Source organism: Fundulus heteroclitus, chromosome 9, assembly GCF_011125445.2.
Source record: "Fundulus heteroclitus isolate FHET01 chromosome 9, MU-UCD_Fhet_4.1, whole genome shotgun sequence".
NCBI classification, from domain to species: Eukaryota; Metazoa; Chordata; class Actinopteri; order Cyprinodontiformes; family Fundulidae; genus Fundulus; species Fundulus heteroclitus.
Window position 1 is genome coordinate 12963762 of NC_046369.1, and position 19802 is coordinate 12983563.

Sequence of the window (19802 nt, forward strand, 5' to 3'; positions counted from 1 at the left end):
GTGATGGTCCTGGACGTCGCTGCGTCTGCGCGAAGCCCGAATAGGAAACAGATGTGGCCCTGGCGTTGTTTGGGCCCCCTGTAACCTCAAAACACACATACACATACACACACACACACATACACACACAGCCAGTGGCCTCACACAGGTGCATCGTGTATCCCTCAACAACAATTAACGCAAAGTCCTGTGATCAGGTCTACTGTTTGCGCACAAAGAAACGGCAGCTGACTGAGCTTTGGAGCTGGAGGAGGTACAAATGAAAGCGGCCAGGCGGCTAAAAAAAGAGAAGGTTTTAGAAGATTAAAGGAATTTAAATGCTTTGGAGTTTTCAAATACGAGTCTTTTAAAGAAAAATGTAAGCCCTGTAAAATTGTGTTTAAAACACCCCCCACCCCAAATAGCGGCTTTCATGTAAACATGCGCTCTGGCTGAACTTTGGATCACTTTGAAAGAGCATTTATGGACTGAACTTTGCGTAATGTGATCCTCATTCATAATCAAAATATTGATATTTCACTAATCATACCCAATAGTGTAAATATATGTTGCTTTGACGATATCTGGGGTGTTTGAAAATATAGTTTGAACATATATGGCGTAAAACGCATCATTACGCGCGTAAAGTGTTCAAATAAGTGCACCGAGCTGAAATTAATTTACCACAAATTCAAGTTGCAATTCAAGGAAATTAATTAAACTCTGTGAAGGTGTTCACGTCTTCTTTAAATGCCAAAGAAGTGCTGCTTCGCTAAAAATGGCCCAGGCGCAGAATCGTCAAACAAACGCCTGAGTTTAATCCGAAACACATTAAACCTCGCAGGTTCCACTCCCCCGGGGCCTTCAACTGCTTCGATATGGAAAGCAGATCGAGATCTGGCCCCCAGGAGGACTCTTTCGCAGCATCCAAAGAACCAACAGAATAAAATCTGCGTTTGTGTGAGAATCCTGCACAAATAAAGGCAGATAAAAAGCGATCTGCTGCTGCTGGGTGCATATTCGGCTCTGCTTCCCAGAGGCTCAGCAGCCGGATTTCAGAATACATCTGAGCCAGTCTTTAAGCAGCCACACATTTAACATCAAAAGGTGAGCAGGATTTTGGTTCCGAATTAAAGTTTTTACAAATATTTGCTAAGGAAACTTTTGCGTTTTACCTTTTTTTTTTCTTGCTCCCAATTTGGACGTTAAACGCGTAGAAAAAAATACCAGTAATTACAGAGCTGTAGCTTTTATTCTTTGGCCCCATGATCATCTTGCAGTTAAATTGGTGTGTCCAATTATATATATATATATATATATATATATATATATATATATATATATATATATATATATAAACTCCCTTACTATATATGTAAAAATGCTTTTTTTTATCTCAGCAGCTTTTTCTCTGGAAATATCCTAAAACCTGCAAGAACTTAATGTGTTATTGGGGGTTTTTCTGCAGAGAACGTCAGTGGAATTGTGGTTTTACGCGCAGCTCTGAATTCAACGCCACGCAATCGAAGCCGCAGAAACACACCTAGATGCACGCTCGGTGCCTTGAAGGAAGTTTTTCCAGGTTTAAGGGGGGGGGGGGGGGGGTGGAGTAAGCAACACCTCCAGCGCAACATCACTCGTTAATTCCGTAATCAATCTACCCGGACGCAGGCTAGCGCTTAAGAAAGCGGCCTGGCAGCAGAGAGCCTCCCGGCTCCTCTGGGAGTCTTTCGGGGTTTTCTGCGCCGCGGGCCTGCAGAGCTGCCGCATCAACAGCAACGCGCGTCCAGAGAAGGTGCTTCAAGATAAGCCAGTGACAGGCTTCTCACCGTCCTTTCCTAAAGTGCATTGTTGACATCCTCTCCACTGACCTCCATCACCCCCTTCTGTCTTGTCCTCGGGATGAAAAACGATTCGCCCGGAGTGCCTGGATTTCCCTTCCTGCCCCAGGAGAGCCGCATCAATCACACGGACGTTTGTTTGGGCGCAGAAAAAGTCGCTTCTCTGTATCATTAGAGCACCTTTCTTCACACAACACGCTCTGTTTTGTGGGGGAAGGGTTGTAAAAGTGGGGGGAAAAAAATTACAGGTTGCATTTATAACAGTCAACGCCCCCTTCTTCTATCTGTTGTGAAAAGTGTCGACGTGAAGCCAAATTAACGCGTTGTTTGCGTTACAGCTCTGCTGATCCTGACTCGTCAGACCGTGGCCTTAGGGGAGCGATTGCGCGCTGGAAATTACTCTCATTTATTGTTTTACAGCAGAATCCCAACCGCACAGGCCTGAAGACGACTGTCAGCTTTCACTGCGGCTTGTTCAGCCGAGCAGACACACTCACGATCGCCTCCTTAACACACAACACGCACTGCCGTTCATGCCACAGCCACCCCCGGCCATGCCTGCAGGCTGCAGAGCGAGTACAAATACGCAAAGCAAATAAACGATTTAATCTGTAAATTACCGTCATTATTATTAAGAGCAACAATATTTTTTAACCCTGGCCAGAATATTATGCATTTATATTATTTATTTTCATCATGAGTCTTAAAATAGTCAAAGCATCTAAGATTATTTTAATGTTATTTGTCGGATACTAATTATTAAAAGTTTTATTAGTAGTAGTAGTAGAAGTAATAGCAGAATAATTTGCATGACTATGATTTATGATTATGAAATTATATTTGTTACCTATTGACAGCATAATTCTACAGATGTCAGCATTTTAGAGTTGTTTAGCCCCATCCTTTATTATTATTAGCTATTTTTGCCAATAATTTAGGCTAATGTTTTTAACAGTTAACATTAGGCCAAAAAGGCGTTCGCATCTGGTTTGATTTTTTTTTTTTTTTTTTTTTTTTAACGTAAGCATATAGGATAATAATACCAACAATAGTCTATGCTGTTGCTCTTATGTTATTTTATAATGAGCCGCTTTTGGGTTTGTTTAAACATTTGACTGTCCCAATGTGTTACAATTTGACACGCTCAATGTAACTTTTTTTTCTGGCCATCTAAAAATGACGAAAACAAATTAAGAGACGTTGGAAATGTCGGTCTGATATTTAGAAGGGGCGCCGTGTGTGTGTGTGTGTGTGTGTGGTGGTGGTGGTGGTTGGGGGTGGGGTCACCTCACTGATTAAGGAAGCAGTAAAGAAAAGGAAAATAAACATCTGACAGCTGCCATATTCCAATCAGCCGCAGGATTCAGAGTCCAGAGGGCCGAGAGTAAAGCAGACTGGACTCCAGCTCATTCCTGCGGGCAGACATTACATCCATCAGAGCGCACGCATCGTGCGTCAGCAGGGACCTTTAGGGTCTGGACCTGCAGCAAAAAAAAAAAAAAAAGCTCTCCAACCAAGACGTCCAACACAAATGCAGCTGCACACAATTTTTTTCTGCATCTAAACTCTCCCATCGTTTTGAAACAGAAGCCAGACGGAAGCCCGATGTGCGCTTTGTGACTTGACTGATTTGTTTTGCTGACAAGGCCTCTTAGTGAGCTCCGACCGCGTTGGGTGCCACACGTGAGTTTGTTTACCTCCGGTGTTTACGCTCACACGCTGAAAATACGCGGCCTGCACATGAGAAGAGGACTGCAGCTTTCACCTCTTCAAAGGGGAAACGGGGTCATTTTATCTAAGGGGAATCTGGAGACTTGGAGCTGGAAAGCTTTATGAGAAAATCTATTTCAGTGCAAAAAAAAAAAAAAAAAAAGCTACATAAGGTATTAAAAACGACGTTTAACACTCTTAAAAGTTTTGAAAACCCCCAATACTTACTAATCATACAGCATGCACTTGCACAAACAGCGCCTCCGCAAACACGCTCACTGCGCATGCTTGAAAAAGCACAATAAGTACATTTTAAATCAACACAAATCGATATTTTGGATTTAGCGTTTCATAAACACGTTTGGCGATTTTCTCTCTCCCTTTTCTAACCTTTGGATTAGTTTTGTGGCCTTTTCTACTGCATAATACTAATAAATCACTCCAATTAAACTCAAATATTCGGCACTTTATTAAACAAAACAACTTGTAATGCCTTCAGATTTTTTTAAACAAATTACAGAATGAATAAAATAGGCCAGTACAGGCTACAGAGTATTTCCCCGTAAATTTCTATACAACAGGAACACGTTTATAGGCAGCAAAAAACACAACTGGGAAAAAAGAGTTTGGTCCTCACCAACCAACCACATTTTCCTCCTGAATAAATTACTATATTAGGCTATAATTTACAGTCTATTCATAAAGGTGGTAGGAGCAATTCTCCAAGTGAGAGGGAAGGGAAACTTACGTGTTGTGGTGCTTACACAGCTCACGACAAAAGAAAGAAAGAAAAAAAAAATCTCAGAATCTCTCATGTCCACTCGGAGAGTTAAAGCACAGCCAAAAATTAAAAAAAATAAAAATATATAGAGAGCAGATATATACTCGAGTTATTAATTTAAAGGGCTTGTTTTTTGGGCTCTCAGAACTTGCTGCAGTCATAAACAAAGGCTCCTGAGGTGCGGTACAGGGACTGGCCGGACGGGAAGGCCATCTGACAGCTGCTATTCCCGCTCACCGGGGAGCCGTTCAGCCCGATCCGCTGGGACTCGAACATCTCCCGCACGGCGTGGAAGTTCTGCTGCTGCGCCGGGTAGGCCGGACTCAGGTGGCTCAGGTCTCCGTACCAGGACGCCAGCCTGCCCTGGTGCGCGTGGTGGCCCTCCTGGCCCGCCTGGCCGAGCGGGGACGCGGTGGTCGTGGTGATGCAATAGTCGGGCAGAGCCTCCTCCACCGTGGTGGAGGTTGCCAGGGGCCCCCCGGACGAGCGGTCCCCGGCGTACAGGCTCATGGCCTGCATGTTGCAGTGATAGGTGGCGTTGGAGCTGGAGGAGATGGCGCCCTGGTTGCAGGTGGGGGAGCTGTAGGCGGGGGTCTGGTTGGGGGAGTAGCTGAGCGACAGTGACTGGTTGATACCTGTCCGAGAGGAGGCGATGAGAGGCGGCGAGAGCTCGGCCTGCGGGGAGCCCCGTAAGGAGGTGATGATGTTGTCCACGCTGAAGCCCTGCGCCTGGGCCTGGCCGTGGCCGTGGTGGTGGTGATGGTGGTGCTCGGCTCCTTCTGTGCTCAGTGGCCGCGTGGAGGGGACGCTGTGCGGGCTGCCTGTTGACATGCTGCTGCTGCTGCTGCTGTCCGGGCTTTCGATTTTAGGCACCGCGCCCAGGGTGGGCGACGCGGCCTGCGGCGGCGAGGAGGTCCCGTTCTCAGTCTTAATGTCCTGGATGCGCACCGGCTGGGCGCCCTGCGGCTCCTGCTCCCTGCCCGCGGGCCGCGCTGAGGGATCCTTCCCCGGCCTGTCCCGGTCCTCCTTCTCCCGCTGCACGTCCTTCTTTTTGAACCTCCTGCGGCGCCGCAAGAAGCTCCCGTTCTCAAACATGTTGTAGGAGTCCGGGTCCAGGGTCCAGTAGCTGCCCTTCCCGGGCTTCTTGTCGTCCCGGGGCACTTTGACAAAGCACTCGTTGAGGGACAGGTTGTGCCGTATGCTGTTCTGCCAGCCCTGCTTGTTGTCCCGGTAGAAGGGGAACCGCTCCATGATGAACTGATAAATCCCGTTTAGGGTGATCTTCTTCTCCGGGGAGTTCTGGATCGCCATGGTGATGAGGGCGATGTAGCTGTAGGGGGGCTTCACCATGTCCTTCGGCTGGTGCTGCGGGGTGTACGGTCCGTACGCGCGGGCCATGCCGGCCGGGTACTGTTCGTGGGCCGCGTGTGAGTAGACGCTCATGGGCGCGGGCATGCCGGTGTACCCGCCGCCGGCGCGGTAGTAGCTCTGGTCGCTGCTGATGTAGGGGACAACTCCCAGAGAGTTGGGACTGGAGACGGAGTAGCGCGCCTGCATCCTGCCTCTCCAAACCACTTCCCCGCTGAACGTGTCACAACTTCAGGCTCTAGACTGCTCTCTCTCTTTTTCTCTTTTCTCTTTCTCTTTCCCTCTGTCGCTGTCTCTCTCGGTTCTCTGTCCTTCCTCTTCTTATGCAGAACGGGAGTCCTTCAAGCCGCAGCTCGCCACGGTGACGCGGACAGAGCGCACGCTGCAGCAGGGAACATTTGGGGAAACTAAGAAAGCTGGAGGAGCATGCGTCTGACACAGCGAGGAACTTTTTCCTTTTTTTCCCTCTCCTTTACGCCTCACATTTTTCCTCCCTTTTGGCTCCTCCAGCTGCTCCACCCCGAATCCAAACGTGCTCCATCATCCAATGGGGGACGAAATGAACCTGTGGAAAAGAGCACTGCGATAAAAGTTTCTACCCCCACCTCCTTCCTCCTCCTCCTCCTCCTCCTCCTCCCCCTACTTCTTCTCCCTGCTTCCCTCTTCTGTCAACTCAGAAATGGAGTTATTAAAATATTTCTGAGGGTGTGCCCAAAGTGCTGAAAATTTCAATAAATGGCCCAAATCAGGATTTATTTTACACTAAAACCCGCAAAGAAAGAACCACAAAGTTATATATTTAGAATAGAAAAGAAAGAAATCTGAGTTGTAGTGTAGCTGTATCTTGACGGCTCGAAACAAATAGCAGCTTTATTCTGTCAATGTTTATTTATTTATTTATTTTTTTGTTAAATCTGAGGGTAAAATTCAAAGAGGAGGGAGAGTCAACGTTAGCAGAATAACTTTGTTTAATGAAACCTGCAATTAGAGCCTGTGTGTTATAGATTAAGGATGCAAAATGCGCTCAAACCAATCAGTCTTCCGTCTGAGAGGTCTTCCAGCTGCGGCTGAGCCTCTGAATAAACAAAACGCACATGAAAGAGTGAAGAAGTGAGGATCCCCCTCCTCCTCCACACCCACGGTGCCGGTGGGTGGTGTGTGGGAACTAATTATGGGTTAAACGAAGATCATTTGGTCGGGTTGGGTGAGAAAGGATTCACTGGGTGATGAGAGGGAGGCGAGGCGCTCCAAATGTCCCGGCACAGACGCTCTGACAGGGTGGCAACCGAGCCATTAAGGCGCACTAAAGGTTTATTGGAGAGCTGCGATCTGGTCTTCCAGACAGCCTGAAGATAACCAGGAACGACTCCGGCAAAAGGCAGATGGGATAAAATTAAATACAAAATACAATCTTTTGTATCTATCATAGGAATGTAATCTGGTAAAATTCACACATCAAACCAATTAATTAATAAAAAAAGTAGATAAATGAAATAATCACACAGAGTGATTAAAAAATAAGTCTGTTCCAAGTCGGTGGGCCCAAACGGATGAAATAAACTTTTTCTATCCGTATTTTTCCAGTTTTATGACTCAGAATCAGTGTGACGCCTGCCACCGTATGTCGGTGCATTTTTACATTTGTTATAATTATATTAGTGACAGCAGGAAAGTAAATAAAAGCGGATTCTTGTTGTTCGTATCTCGTAAACACAAACGCCAAAGCTGCTTATGAAGCTGCCAGTGCGCTCTGAAAGTGAAAGAATGTTTGTTTATTTATTATGATTGTTGGGCGACAAAAATAATAAATGATCTACCTTTTAAAACGTTTTATGATTCCCATTAGTTTGCAAAGCGTGAAGGTTTAAATCAGGCGGTATAATTGGTAAATTCTCCATGTAGCCTTAAAATTATTAGAATACTAGTAAAATAAAAAAACAAATGGCATGCAGCTGCGTTTTAGAAAGTACAAATTAACATGGGCATATTTTAAAATGTATTTACACAGAAAAGCGTGGAGAATTAATAAAAAAAAAACTGGTTAATTGCCGTTCCAAAAAAATATATAAATAAAACAGATTCATCTGAGCTGAAATCTGACCCGCATTAGTGTCTTGTGATGGTTTTATTTTCGATAAACTATATCTGAAATAATTATTAAATTTAAATTTGATTTATTTAACCTAGTGGTACTTAACATTTCCGAGATTCTACTTAAACGCAGTTAATTTTCCCTTGGTGTTTTTTATTATATATATATATATATATATATATATATATATATATATATATATATATATATATATATATATATATATATATATATATATATATATATATATATATATTGGTGTCTATTTAGTGATTTGCATGTGTCTGCAGGCCCTCAAGAGGAGCTGCAGCAGCAGCCGGAGGAGGAGGCCGTGGAAACCAACGCCGTCACCTGTGAGGTCCTCCCCCCTTCCCTGCACGGTGAGTGCTCCGCAGCTGGCCCCGACTAGCGGGGACCCCTGCTGACCGCAGCGCTCCTCAGCTGCGCCGCACGCAGCGTGTGTCGGTGTGACGGGGCTGGTAAAACAGTCAGCTCCTGATATCAGCACCAACCCCCCCAGATGACGATTCGGAGAAGGCAGACGCGGCATGTGATGATATTCTGCTAAAAAACACACAAATCACACCAAATTGACCCACGCAGTAAAGAAGCGCGTTTAAGTATACACACTAAATTATAATACTGTGTGTTTTTATTGGGTTCAACAAGAACCGCTCATTAGCACGGCACACTCGTGCCCCCTAGTGGTCAGAACCTAAAAATACACGATGGATGATTTTTGAAAAATACATTATTATTACTCTATTTTAATGCGTAAAAAATTGCGTTTTCTAATTTGGATAACGCTCTATGGCTGAGCGCAGACAGTAAACCAATATTTGGCTTTTTAGCAAAATCTACATTTGATTTCCAACGACGCACTTGCTGAGAGATGTGCCTGAGTTCTTGGCTGAACTGTGACAAACTTTAAATACATACTCAAACACGCCTTTAGCCATTAAGCTGCACCGTTTGTCAGGTGTTGAACCAACAGACACAGAATCCTTCTTGTCTGTTATATGTTTAGCTTTTTTTGCGTTATAGTTGCTCCCATTCATGTAAGAACAGTCTTGCGCTTAACATGTTGCCTAAAACGTGGCTATCTGTCGCTTTTTAACCAGGGGAACCAATCAGCCAATGAGCCTGCGTGCATTGTGGGGGACAGGTTATATTTTGGCGACCGGGTTACCACCTCTTGCTGCTCATCAGTAGGATGGACCGCTGGAAAGAAACTGTGTAAGAGCGCCCTCTGCTGGTTTGTTTAATTTTTACCGCTGGTGCTCTTTCCAGGAGAGTCTGTAATTCCTAAGGAATTGATTACGAACTTCCTCCTGAAGGGGTTTCAGCGTCACCCCCCGCGTTTATATTTACTGCCTAATTAAAGACAGGGGGAAAAATCCCCCTTTTCCTCCGAGCTGTGCACCCAGAAAGCGCTTCGGAGCTGATTTTCAAATAAATAGCTGCCAATCATTCACAAGCAGCGCATTATTCCAGTGTGTGGTGGTCTGGCTGGGACCGGGTTGGGGAGGGCATAGCTGTTCTGAAGGCCAACGAGGGCCTCTCAGAATGGCGGATTTTCCCTTCTTACCCCCAACTGGACATCTGAGATCAGACAGCTGAGGTAAAAAACGGTGCTTGGGGAATGCGAGGACCCGGGAGAAATATTCCTGGACGGACCCTTTAAAGTTACCTGACTCCGCCAGATAGATTTGCTCCGCATATCCATCTGGAAACCTTCCGTTGAAGTAATTTTGGGAAGGGGCGAAAATACTGGTTAGCTGATTGGCCTATGTTGGTGATAGACGGGCCAAATGAACCAATCAGATTCGTCGTCGCTCGTAACAGAGCGACGACGAAAACCCAACCACAAGCCAAGCTACTCTTGCTGCTGCAGGTAAAGGCTCGTTAGCTCAGCAAAGAAATACTCTAATTCCGATAAAACTTGCTCGATAGCCACGCTAACGCTAGTTTCATCGGCTGAAGCCGCCATGTTGTTTAGACTGAACTGACGCGCTTCCCGTTGCGTCACACCTCAACCCGCCTCAAAGCCAACGCTGATTGGACGTTCGTTTGGTGAACGGCTCCAAATTTTCTTCAACGGAGAGTATCCAGACTGATCTGCGAGTGAAACCTTGAAAGCTCGCGAGATCAGGATGGTCTCACGAGGCTACCTTTAAAGTTCATGTCAACAAAATATGTGAAATAGTCAAGCTTAATCTCGCAAATTTTCATTCAATCGGAAAGATAATATCCACTGAGGCGGCAAAAAGCTTTTTACAGTCTGTGATTTTTAACCACCTTAATTATTGTTTAACCACCAGGTCACAGGCTTCAAATAGTACAATGAAAGCCATTAAGGTTATGGATTAAAAAAAAAATCACTGTGATATATTAAATAAGAATGATTTTTTTTTTAATTGGACTGACTTGTACACATTTGCAGATTTATGCTTGATTTACAAAGTAACTCTTATCTGCTTATATTCCTGTATTTTATTGCATTTTTAACATCATGGCAAGGGGACTACAGATAAAAAAAAATTACTTTTGGCTAATTCTGGCTTTTTTAACTGATGAACTGTCATGCCACGTGTTTTATTAAATTGCACTGTCCCCTTTGAAATAAATAAATGAAAATCAAATCACTCAGATCACAGTGACCCGTTCCGGATCTATTCGTCTGTTCATGTCTTGCCATGACAGCATCATTTTATTTACCCCTGTCACACAATAAACAATATACTAGATTGTTAAAATCAAAAATTGTATTTCTATTAGAAAATAACACAAATATGTATGATTGCTTGGCTTGTTCTACCTAATGCGTGACCATTTTCAGAGATATGTCCAAGTTTATTAATCAGTGACAAAAATCTGTTCAGTCAAAGAGGGATCCAGATGTTTTTAGCTAAATGCTGCACTCTAGTGGAGAGTCTTCCAAAGACATGAACATCCAATTTTAATTCTCTCTCTCTCTCTCTCTCTCTCTCTCTCTCTCTCTCTCTTAATCTTCATCTTTAAGGATGAATCCGAACGTCTTTTTAATTCATGAATTTTTTTATAATAGAACGTTTGTAAAAGCTGTAAAATCTGCAAAGGTTTGGTTCTTAAGCCAGGGTGTCTGTCATGTGACACAGGTTTGCAGGACCGAAACCCGACGGCAGAGGCTGTAAAATGGGGAGAATAAGGAGAAGTCTAAAGGGAGGATCCAGCAGGGAAAAATGGGCAGCATTGAACTCAAGACCTGAGACTAAAGGAAACACTTAAACAAGTGGATGAGACAAACATTGACCAAAGGGGAATAAACTGGAATACACACGGAACTGAACTTGGGATAAACCAATAAAACAAAACCTTATTTGTTGACTTTTTGGTAAATAAATGACTTGTGACGACAGTTGCCGTCACTGGATTTTTTTTAGGGGGTCATAATATAATGGCATCAATACAAATATATGCCACACAGTTCATATTCTTTTGTTTCATTTTTGAGAAACGAGTATCAGTTCCCACACCCTGCTCTAATTACAAATTATCATTGGTATTAATATTGTCAAACATTCGGCAAGGTGAGCATTTCAGTAGCCATCCTTTGCTCAGTTTGATGTTAGCTTTATTTTGTAAAGCTCTGCAGGAGACGCACGATGACAATTTTTCACAATCACATTTTTACAGAGCTTAAAACAATTAAAGCTTCTACATTTGGTTGAGGGAATAATTCTCTGGACCCAAGCAGTTTAATCTCTTCTGTCAGGAACAGGAATCTATTATTCCGTGACTCACTACCTGGTCTGGCTTTTCTTACCAACCGAGTGTTTCTTTAACCTCCTTGTTATGGGATCAGAGAGCCTTTTGAGAGCAAAGAGAAGCTCTTTGCTGCTTCATTTATGTCTCTGCTGGAACGTGGTGGTATGATTTATAAGCACTCTTCTTCCCCAAGCCCACATGCTCTGGAAGCTATTTACCGGGGAACTTTGAGATTCACCACATCATTGACTGGAGCATGCTTCTGTCAGATGGTCTGACTTGTCCTCTGGCAGATTGACGTACTGAGGTACTTTGATCTATAGAGCTGTTTTGAGCCACACGTCTTAATATCTTTAGATTTATGTTTATCAGAAAGGGTCTGTGGGTTGCAGGCTTCCATCCCAGGATTTCCTTTTGCTGTCTGTAACAAAGATTTACGCAGAGTTTGGGGGGAAAAAAAGCAAACAATCGCTGCACTTAATACCCAGAACTAGTTGGTATTAGTATAGTATACATTGGTATACATACTATAACTTTTTTTAACTGGAGATTTTTCCAAAATACATCTGAAATACATTTGAAAATGCTGAGTCCGATTCCCCTGGCGTAGACATTACCATCAGCATAATTTTTTACAACAGGACTGCGGCGAGGTAAAACGAGACGGAGACAGGAGACAAACAACCCAAAAAACACAACCACAGCTATTTACAGACCATGCAGAGGCTCGTACCTGCAAACCAACACAGGCCATTGTAATACCAGCATACAGTCATGTGAAAGATTTACTACATCCCTGTAAATGTTTTTTCCTGTAGTGAGAAATGTTCGCGTATCGATGCCTAATGTTATTTTTCATCTCTGAAAAAGAGATTTACCTGCACTTAAAAAAACAACAACAAAAGGATAATCAACAAGGACTTGGTCTGTCCTTGCAGAGAAAAAGTTGGGCATCCTATCTTTTGATACGAAGTATACATCCTTTTATCTGGAATAACTTTCCCTGAGACCGGTTGTAGAGCTCCACCAGTCATTGACCTCAGTCAGAAAAATTTGCTTTACTGCTAACTTTCAGCTGTGATAATTTACAGTTTTTTTCCCCCATTCCCAGCCTTTGTCAACGCAGCTCAATGAGCTCATCGTCTAGGCATTGACTTAACCTGACACTTTCAATTTCTTAATTCTCAGCCAGTCCTGTGTGGATTTGCTGATATACTTTAGATTATGGTCATTTTGCAGGGTCCGGTTCTGCACTCATATTTCCTTAGCCTCTCTGTGGTATCTACAGCGCTAGGTTGGCCAAGTTTTGCTACATCTAAATGTCTCCCACCCATGACTCTTCCACCTCTGTGCTTCACAGTTCACATGATGCTGGAATATGAAACATGGAATACTTGGTTTATGCCAAACATGCTGTTTTAGGCGGGCTCGGTGGTAGGTGGCCTGTAGGTGAGACTAGTTTTTTATATATATATTTTATTTTTCATTAATCGTTTATGTATTTAATTTTCAGTTTGCTTACAGTTTTTTTCTCCCCTTCCCTCTTGTTGTCCCCTGCCCCGTCTTGGTTGGGCTGGTGGGTGCTCCAGGGATGCGCAGTGACTCAGTAGGCATTGTGGCAGCAACCCTGGGCCCGCACACTTAGGGTTTTGAGGGAATGTGTGATCCGTGCATGGTAGTGCAGAAGGCCATCCAGGTGGCTCCCTTTTGCTGCACTTTTGGATCACCAGCCCCTGAGTTTTAATCACACATTGGTCACCATGACATACTACACTCTCACATGGTCGTTGGGGGTGGGGGTGTTGTGCAGTTGCTGGTGGGCATAGGGAGGGTGGAGGCATCATTATCTGTCAGCTGCTGGGCAACTTCTTCAATTCAACTCAGTACAATTTTATTTGTATAATGCCAATTCACAACACGTCTCATCATCTCAAGGAACTTTGCAAAGTCAAGTCAATCAAATCACGTAAATAGATTATTGCTTAACGTGCTTTCTATCTAGGCAAACCCAGCAGATTGCATCGGTTCATAGACAAGCAGCATTCTCTCCTCCTGAAAGAGCCCATAGCCACAGTGGACAGTTGCTGGCACTGTGTTGTTAACGTTGCAGCAATCACTCATCCTGAACATGCACGTTGCGACAGTGGAGAGGAAAACTCCCCTTTCAACAGAAAGAAACCTCCAGCACAACCAGGCTCAGTGTGAACGGCTATCAGCCACGACCGACTGGGGGTTTGTTGTTGCCTGCGTGTGAGAGTGATCAAGTTCACTTGCCCATTTTCCACTGCTGCTCTCTGGCATTGACTCTAAAGAGATCTGTGAGAAACAAAAAAATAAAAACATAAAGAAAACCATTATGAAAAAAAGCAAATAAAAAATTGCAATGTTTGTATGTGCAACAATGTCTTGAATATTTTTAAGTATAGAAAATCCTCCAGGGGAAAAAAACAGCAGTTGGAAAAGTCCCATTGGTGGACTGTGAATGGGGCTGGGTCTGGGGCTTGGTGCCCTCTGGCCCACTAATGCTGTCCCTGGCTGTAGCTAACGCCCTCCCTGACTCTCCTTACTGCTCTCTACTGTGCCCTATCTGAGGTTGGTATGGACTCAAGGGGTGTGGTGTTGTGGACACTGCAGTGCAAACTGACCCACCCCGACTGTCTGTCTGGGGTATGGTCCTCTCAGGTGTTGGGCAGTACTGCTTTGGGCTAGGGGCACATTAGAAGAAGGGACCCTGATTCCGCCCCTGACTAATGCCTGGATGAACGGGGTGGGGTGGGGGTCTGTTCCATGGCTGCGGGGGCTCTGTGCTCGGCTTTCCTCTGCTGTCCTCTGGTTGAATGCATGGTGTCCCTGTAGAATGGGATGCCTGGCCTCTGTGCTTCCTAAGGCTGCTGATTTCCTGGGTCTTCGTGTCTTCTCTGCTCGCTGCTGGCCCTCTGCTCCCATCGCTGAGCACAGGTTAGAGAAGACCTACCCCACATAAGCCGCATTTCCACCAATCCTACTCGGATTGAGGGATCTGTAAAGAAACCACCCCTGCCAAAGAAGATAGAGTTAAGATTTACAGCTTTATATGATATATTTAGCCTCAGCCATGCCGGGAGCTAAGAGAACATGTTAATAGCTTTGTTAATAGATTTTTAACCGCAGTGAAATTATTTCTATAGGTTCGATTTTGTGCTGACTCCACGGCTAACCAGCGGAGGGAACTTTCAGACCTCGCCCGGTACGTGCTCCCCTTCATCGGCCACCTCTGCAAGCTACAACACATCTGAACATGCAGGACAGCTTTCAGTGTAAAAAGAGAGAAAGCCACAATAAATCCACGGATCTGATACAGCACGTCTGGGTATAGAAAGCTGAAATGTTCTTTTTCTTTTTTTTTTCTTTCCTTCAGGCTTGGCATATAGTTTGCAAATAATTAAATTATATTTCGATTTGACCCACTCTGCTCAAAGTGGTCCTTAATATTACTGTCGTCATTCTTCAGTTTTTCTGGTCTTCCTCAGAGAAAACCTTCTCATTTCTCCACGCCCCTCGGCCAATCACCGAAAAGCAGTGTGTTCACTCAAAACTCCTCTTGAGTCAGCTCGGTTTGACCCCGCTCTTCAGCAGAGCCGGAGGAACCCGTGCTGGGCCTGAAAAAAACTGCTCCTGAAACACTCACAAGCGGGCAGAGTTATACGGTGCGCTGCTAATAGGAGCCTGTGGAACTGTGCCGTATTTTGCATGTTCATACATACATACACACACACATACTAAAGGCAGCAACATACTCCGTGAAAGGTGATACATTTGTAGCTTTGCTCTGGGGACTATCGCTGCTTATTCTGGACACAATTGGGCAGAATTTGTTTCTCGAAGGGTGTCCGACGTCTGTTCTGTGATTGGTCAGGATTTGGATGGCCGCGTTTAAGTTGGAAAAGCAAAAATGTTTTACATATCTGCAACGCTTCCCCCTATAAATTATCCAAGCGGGGCGGTGAAAATGTAGTTTGGCATCTTACAGATTGCTTTGAAGCTACACTTGGAAAGGCAAGTTGGACACATCGGTTTATTTGAATGTCCTCCACTTGTTGAGGAATTTTTCGTACAGTAAAATTTGTCAAATGTGTCAAATTCTTTTGAGACCTCTTTAAATCCATTCCCAGACTCATAATCTGCAACAGGAGCACTCCAAACTAAATGTCAGCTTTAAACAGGGCAAAGGTCTTGCAAAAATTCAGAGCAATTAGCATAATTACCATTGTAGCACATGAATTAACAAAGCCCTAACAGTTTTACCAAGAATTTGGTATAATGTTGACATTTTTAAACAAATGTCCTTTAACTAACCATATAAATTGAATCATTAGGGTAGGATAAAACAGCAAGGTTAAAGTATTATCGTATATAGCTGTGGCTGGTGCTACAGAAAAAGTTGTGTCATTGGTAAATAATACTCTTTTTTTTGTATAGGTTTATGAATAACTTAGGGTCCATTACTGACCTCTGAGGAACCACACATTGCCCAAACACTCTGAGCATACATCGACCAGTTTTATATACTGTTGTCTCCCACCTAAATAACCTTTAACCCACTGTAACACAAGAGGGTAAAAAGGGTTGTAAACTCCATAGTGATTGATCAAAAGTGATAACCCAGAGAGAAATGATGGGAGGGAAGGGAACACAGAACAGTAAAGTTTGCAGTATTTAGGTTGCAGCTTAAGGTTTGAAAGTATCAAAAAAGCCTAACCCCTAAATGGTGTTGCTGAAAAACAATAAAAGTCAAGACATCATAATGTAATCTCCACCATCAGGGTCAACTTGAAGCCTTCAATGGAAACATCAGCAGGGATTCACATGCTAGTCATGTGTGGTAGGCTTTTAGAAGCATAACTGGAGAGATAACCTCAGCCACTCTGACTATAGGCTGCATCAAAAAGTAACGTTTTAAATTTAAAAGTAGAGAGGGTGTCTGCCTTGCAGACTAAAACTGAGAGCTGGCTCTACAGGAGAAGAGCCTGATAACAAAACAAACAAATTGCCTCCCATTCTACTTTAAGTGAAGTGAAGCACTCTGTTAGGAACATATGAAGCAATCAGATCTCTGACGTATGAGGGGGCTGGATCATTAAGGGCTTTATATATGAGAAGGAGAATTTTAAACTCTGTTGCGGAATTTCAAATTCTATTATTTTACCTGTCTATGCAGAGGATGTCTCATAATCTCGTCAGTGTACAATTTTGAGACCTTGGGGCTTGCTAGGCCTCAACCTGAAGGTTGCTATGATTGTTGAAAGGTCAGAAAAACATCACTATATTGAAAGACTCTTAAGAAAGAAGCTATATAAGGCTCAAACTAATAGTTTATACTGCATAGAATATAAAATATAGCTAAAAAATGTAGACAGAGAATCAGAGTCTCTTTAGTGATAAAGTGACTAAAGGTCCTGTCAATACGACTCCTGCCATTAACTTTTTATTTTCCTTTTAACATAGAAAGTATTTCTAGTCCTTGTGTTTTTTTTTTTGTTTTTTTTGAGTATCAACTTTGTCTGGTCAAACTCCCACTCGGTGGCAACAGAGAGCTCCCTGGTTCTGCCTGAGGTTTCTTCCTGTCAACGGGGAGTTCTGCAAAATCACTGACTCAGTGCATTCAGCTGGGCTTCCTTAGAGGGAGAACATTTAAATGATAAACTGAAGTGGACTGCATTAACCAAATTGCAAAGTATGGACTTTAAAACTGACTGTACGGTTTGGGGAGATTTATCTGACAAGATTCAGGTTGAAGGCCTTCAACACATAATCTAAACTTAAAATGATTTGTTATGTCTTACATGGTATATGTTTATTCGTGAAACCTCATAAACCTAAAAGGAAGTTATGTTAAATTTCCATCATAGTGGCATTTATGGTGCCCAGGTTCATTTTTGACTTTCTGAGCTTGTCTTCAAATTTGCCGTTTGCATTCAAATTAAGATTTTAAATATTCATCTATTTATATGAAGCTGATCAAAAAATTTCAAATGTCAACACACCCCTGTTGAAATAACAGACATACTTTTCTCATGTAAAAAAAGGAAACTTTGATAAATGATTTCAAAACCTTCTCACCAGACAACATTTTTATCAAACAAGTAGTTCAGAAATTAAAATATAACAAATAAAAACATTGCGATAAGCTGGTTGCATATATATGCACACTTTGCTGAACCACCTTTCGATTAGATTGTTTTTGGCATTAAGTCTCTAGAAGGAGACTATCGGCATCTCACATCTTCACCTAACCACAGTGGCCCACTTTCAATCAATAAATCAATTACTTTATTTTTGGTAAATTATCCAACATTAAACACAGGAAACAGTAAGAGAAACAACAATAAACACACAAACCCACAATTTACCAAAAAAAGGAATAGGCTGAAGCAAAGCTTATTCTTACCTACCCTGTTTTATTTTACATATGTTTCGAAATCTCTCAGACTGTGTGGACACCTTGTGTTGCTGCCCTCTGCTGGTGCGTTTATGCATTTTCTATCTTTTTTCTTTCTCCCCTCCAGACTCTGGCTGTGTCGTTCCAATAGTTTCACCTTCCTGTCGTGACATCCATCTTTTGCTGATGTCGAGGTACGCCTGGGCTCCACTGTGATGTTGATACATGAGCTTTTTAATGGAGACTTAAAGCTATTAGAAAACAACAAATAGTATTCTGAGTGGCTCAGAATTTCCTCCATATTGTCAAAAAGTGTGGTTCCATTGAAAGAAAAATAACACCAGAAAATCATGGTGCCACCGCCATATCTCACTGTGGGTATGGGGTTCTGTCAGTGATATGCGTTTTTGTACTAAACATACAGCGCCTTTTGGAATTTGCCCCAAAGGTTTGAGTTTATTTTATCAAACCACAATGTATTCTCTCTAAAGGCTTTGGGAAACTTCAGCTTGCTTCAATACAAATTTTTATTGATGGAAACAATGCTGTCTTGCAGCTTTACTCTTTATCCATACTATTGTGGCCCAATGTCAGGCCTCAGTACTGCTGTCCTGCTTACTTTCACGGTGACTTCTGGTTCAACACAAACAAATCAAGTGAATGTTGCATTCTTAGGCCTCTGCACGATGTGATCACATGCTGAGGAGGTTATTCCAGCATTGAGTCAGATGTGTTGGAGGCAGGAACACATCTGGAACACGCAGGACAACAGCCCGTGCGGACTGGATTTGGATAAGCCTATAGTCCATACATATGGGAAAAACAGGAGTTTCCACATGCAGAACACGTCCAGTCCTTGTTGGAAATTTGTGCAGCTCCTTCAGTGTCCCCCCTTTCCTACAAAACTGTTTCACTTGGTTGGGTTGGGTGGGGGCAATTCCTAATGCTACACACGCCAGACAGGACATGTAAAGAAATAACAATAACAACATTGCCCCTTCACGTGCAAAACAAGCCCCTGTCCTACAATACACGCCCACTGACTTAGGGTTAGGGGACAGGAAACGGCATAATTAGGGGGGGGGGGTTTGTGTTTTGGAGTGGCTGTGGCTGCAACTAGACCCTTCTGTAACTTTCCGAAGTGATTGGACGAAGCGACACTAGTGCCCACTTACCAAAAGTTTGTTTTAACCATCACGGTATCAAATGAAATTGGCTAGCAGCAGGCACCATGAGAAACCATAAAAAGTTGCTAATCAAGGCATTTTTTGCTGTTCTACTATCAAAGAAGAAATCATGGATTCTGACAAAACAGACATGATAGCAGCAGCTTCGCACGTGTCCTCCTGTGCTGCCATGTTTATTTTGGTTCACCTGTGGGCTCGCCACCTCTTGCTTTCGTCACAGCTGTATGTCCCGCCTTAAACCATAATACTGCAACGTGATTGGCCCAAACCATTTCTGGTTTGGAACAGTTGAGGTGGAAGTGGAACAAAATGGATTCTTGTGTGTTTGTGAATGCAGAAATCAACTTACAGGCAAGGATAATATGCCAACAGATAATGTTTTTTATTTTTTATTTGCACATCATTTTATTCCCTTAAATAAAAATGTTTGCTTTTCATTTTGAACTGTAGAGGGTGTATATATGTGAGGGGAAAAAACATTTAAAGTCAACTGTTAAACACATATTTTGAGTGTTTTTTTCCCCCTTCGCTTAATTTTCATAGGGGATACATACACTTTAAGAGTTTTGTGTGTCAAAGTGTAAACATATTAACTTTTGTACATAAACAAGCTTCATAAAGGTATTTTGTCCAGCATCAGGGCTTGACCAATGTCATAGTGTGTCAAATGAACAGATGG

The 19802-nt window shown here is 43.2% G+C and overlaps 1 protein-coding gene across 1 annotated transcript; it reads right to left on the minus strand.

The window, feature by feature from the left end:
• Positions 1-3975: 3975 nt before the first annotated feature.
• On the minus strand, positions 3976-6250 carry LOC105932891 (forkhead box C1-A). The gene has a single exon (XM_012872206.3). The coding sequence runs from the start codon at positions 5866-5868 to the stop codon at positions 4453-4455; it is 1416 nt and encodes a 471-aa protein (XP_012727660.2). The 5' UTR covers positions 5869-6250; the 3' UTR covers positions 3976-4452.
• Positions 6251-19802: the final 13552 nt, after the last annotated feature.

What these genes read in the sequence shown, in the direction of transcription:
- LOC105932891 (XM_012872206.3), bottom strand. Translation starts at nt 5,868, where the DNA reads ATGCAGGCGCGCTACTCCGTCTCCAGTCCCAACTCTCTGGGAGTTGTC.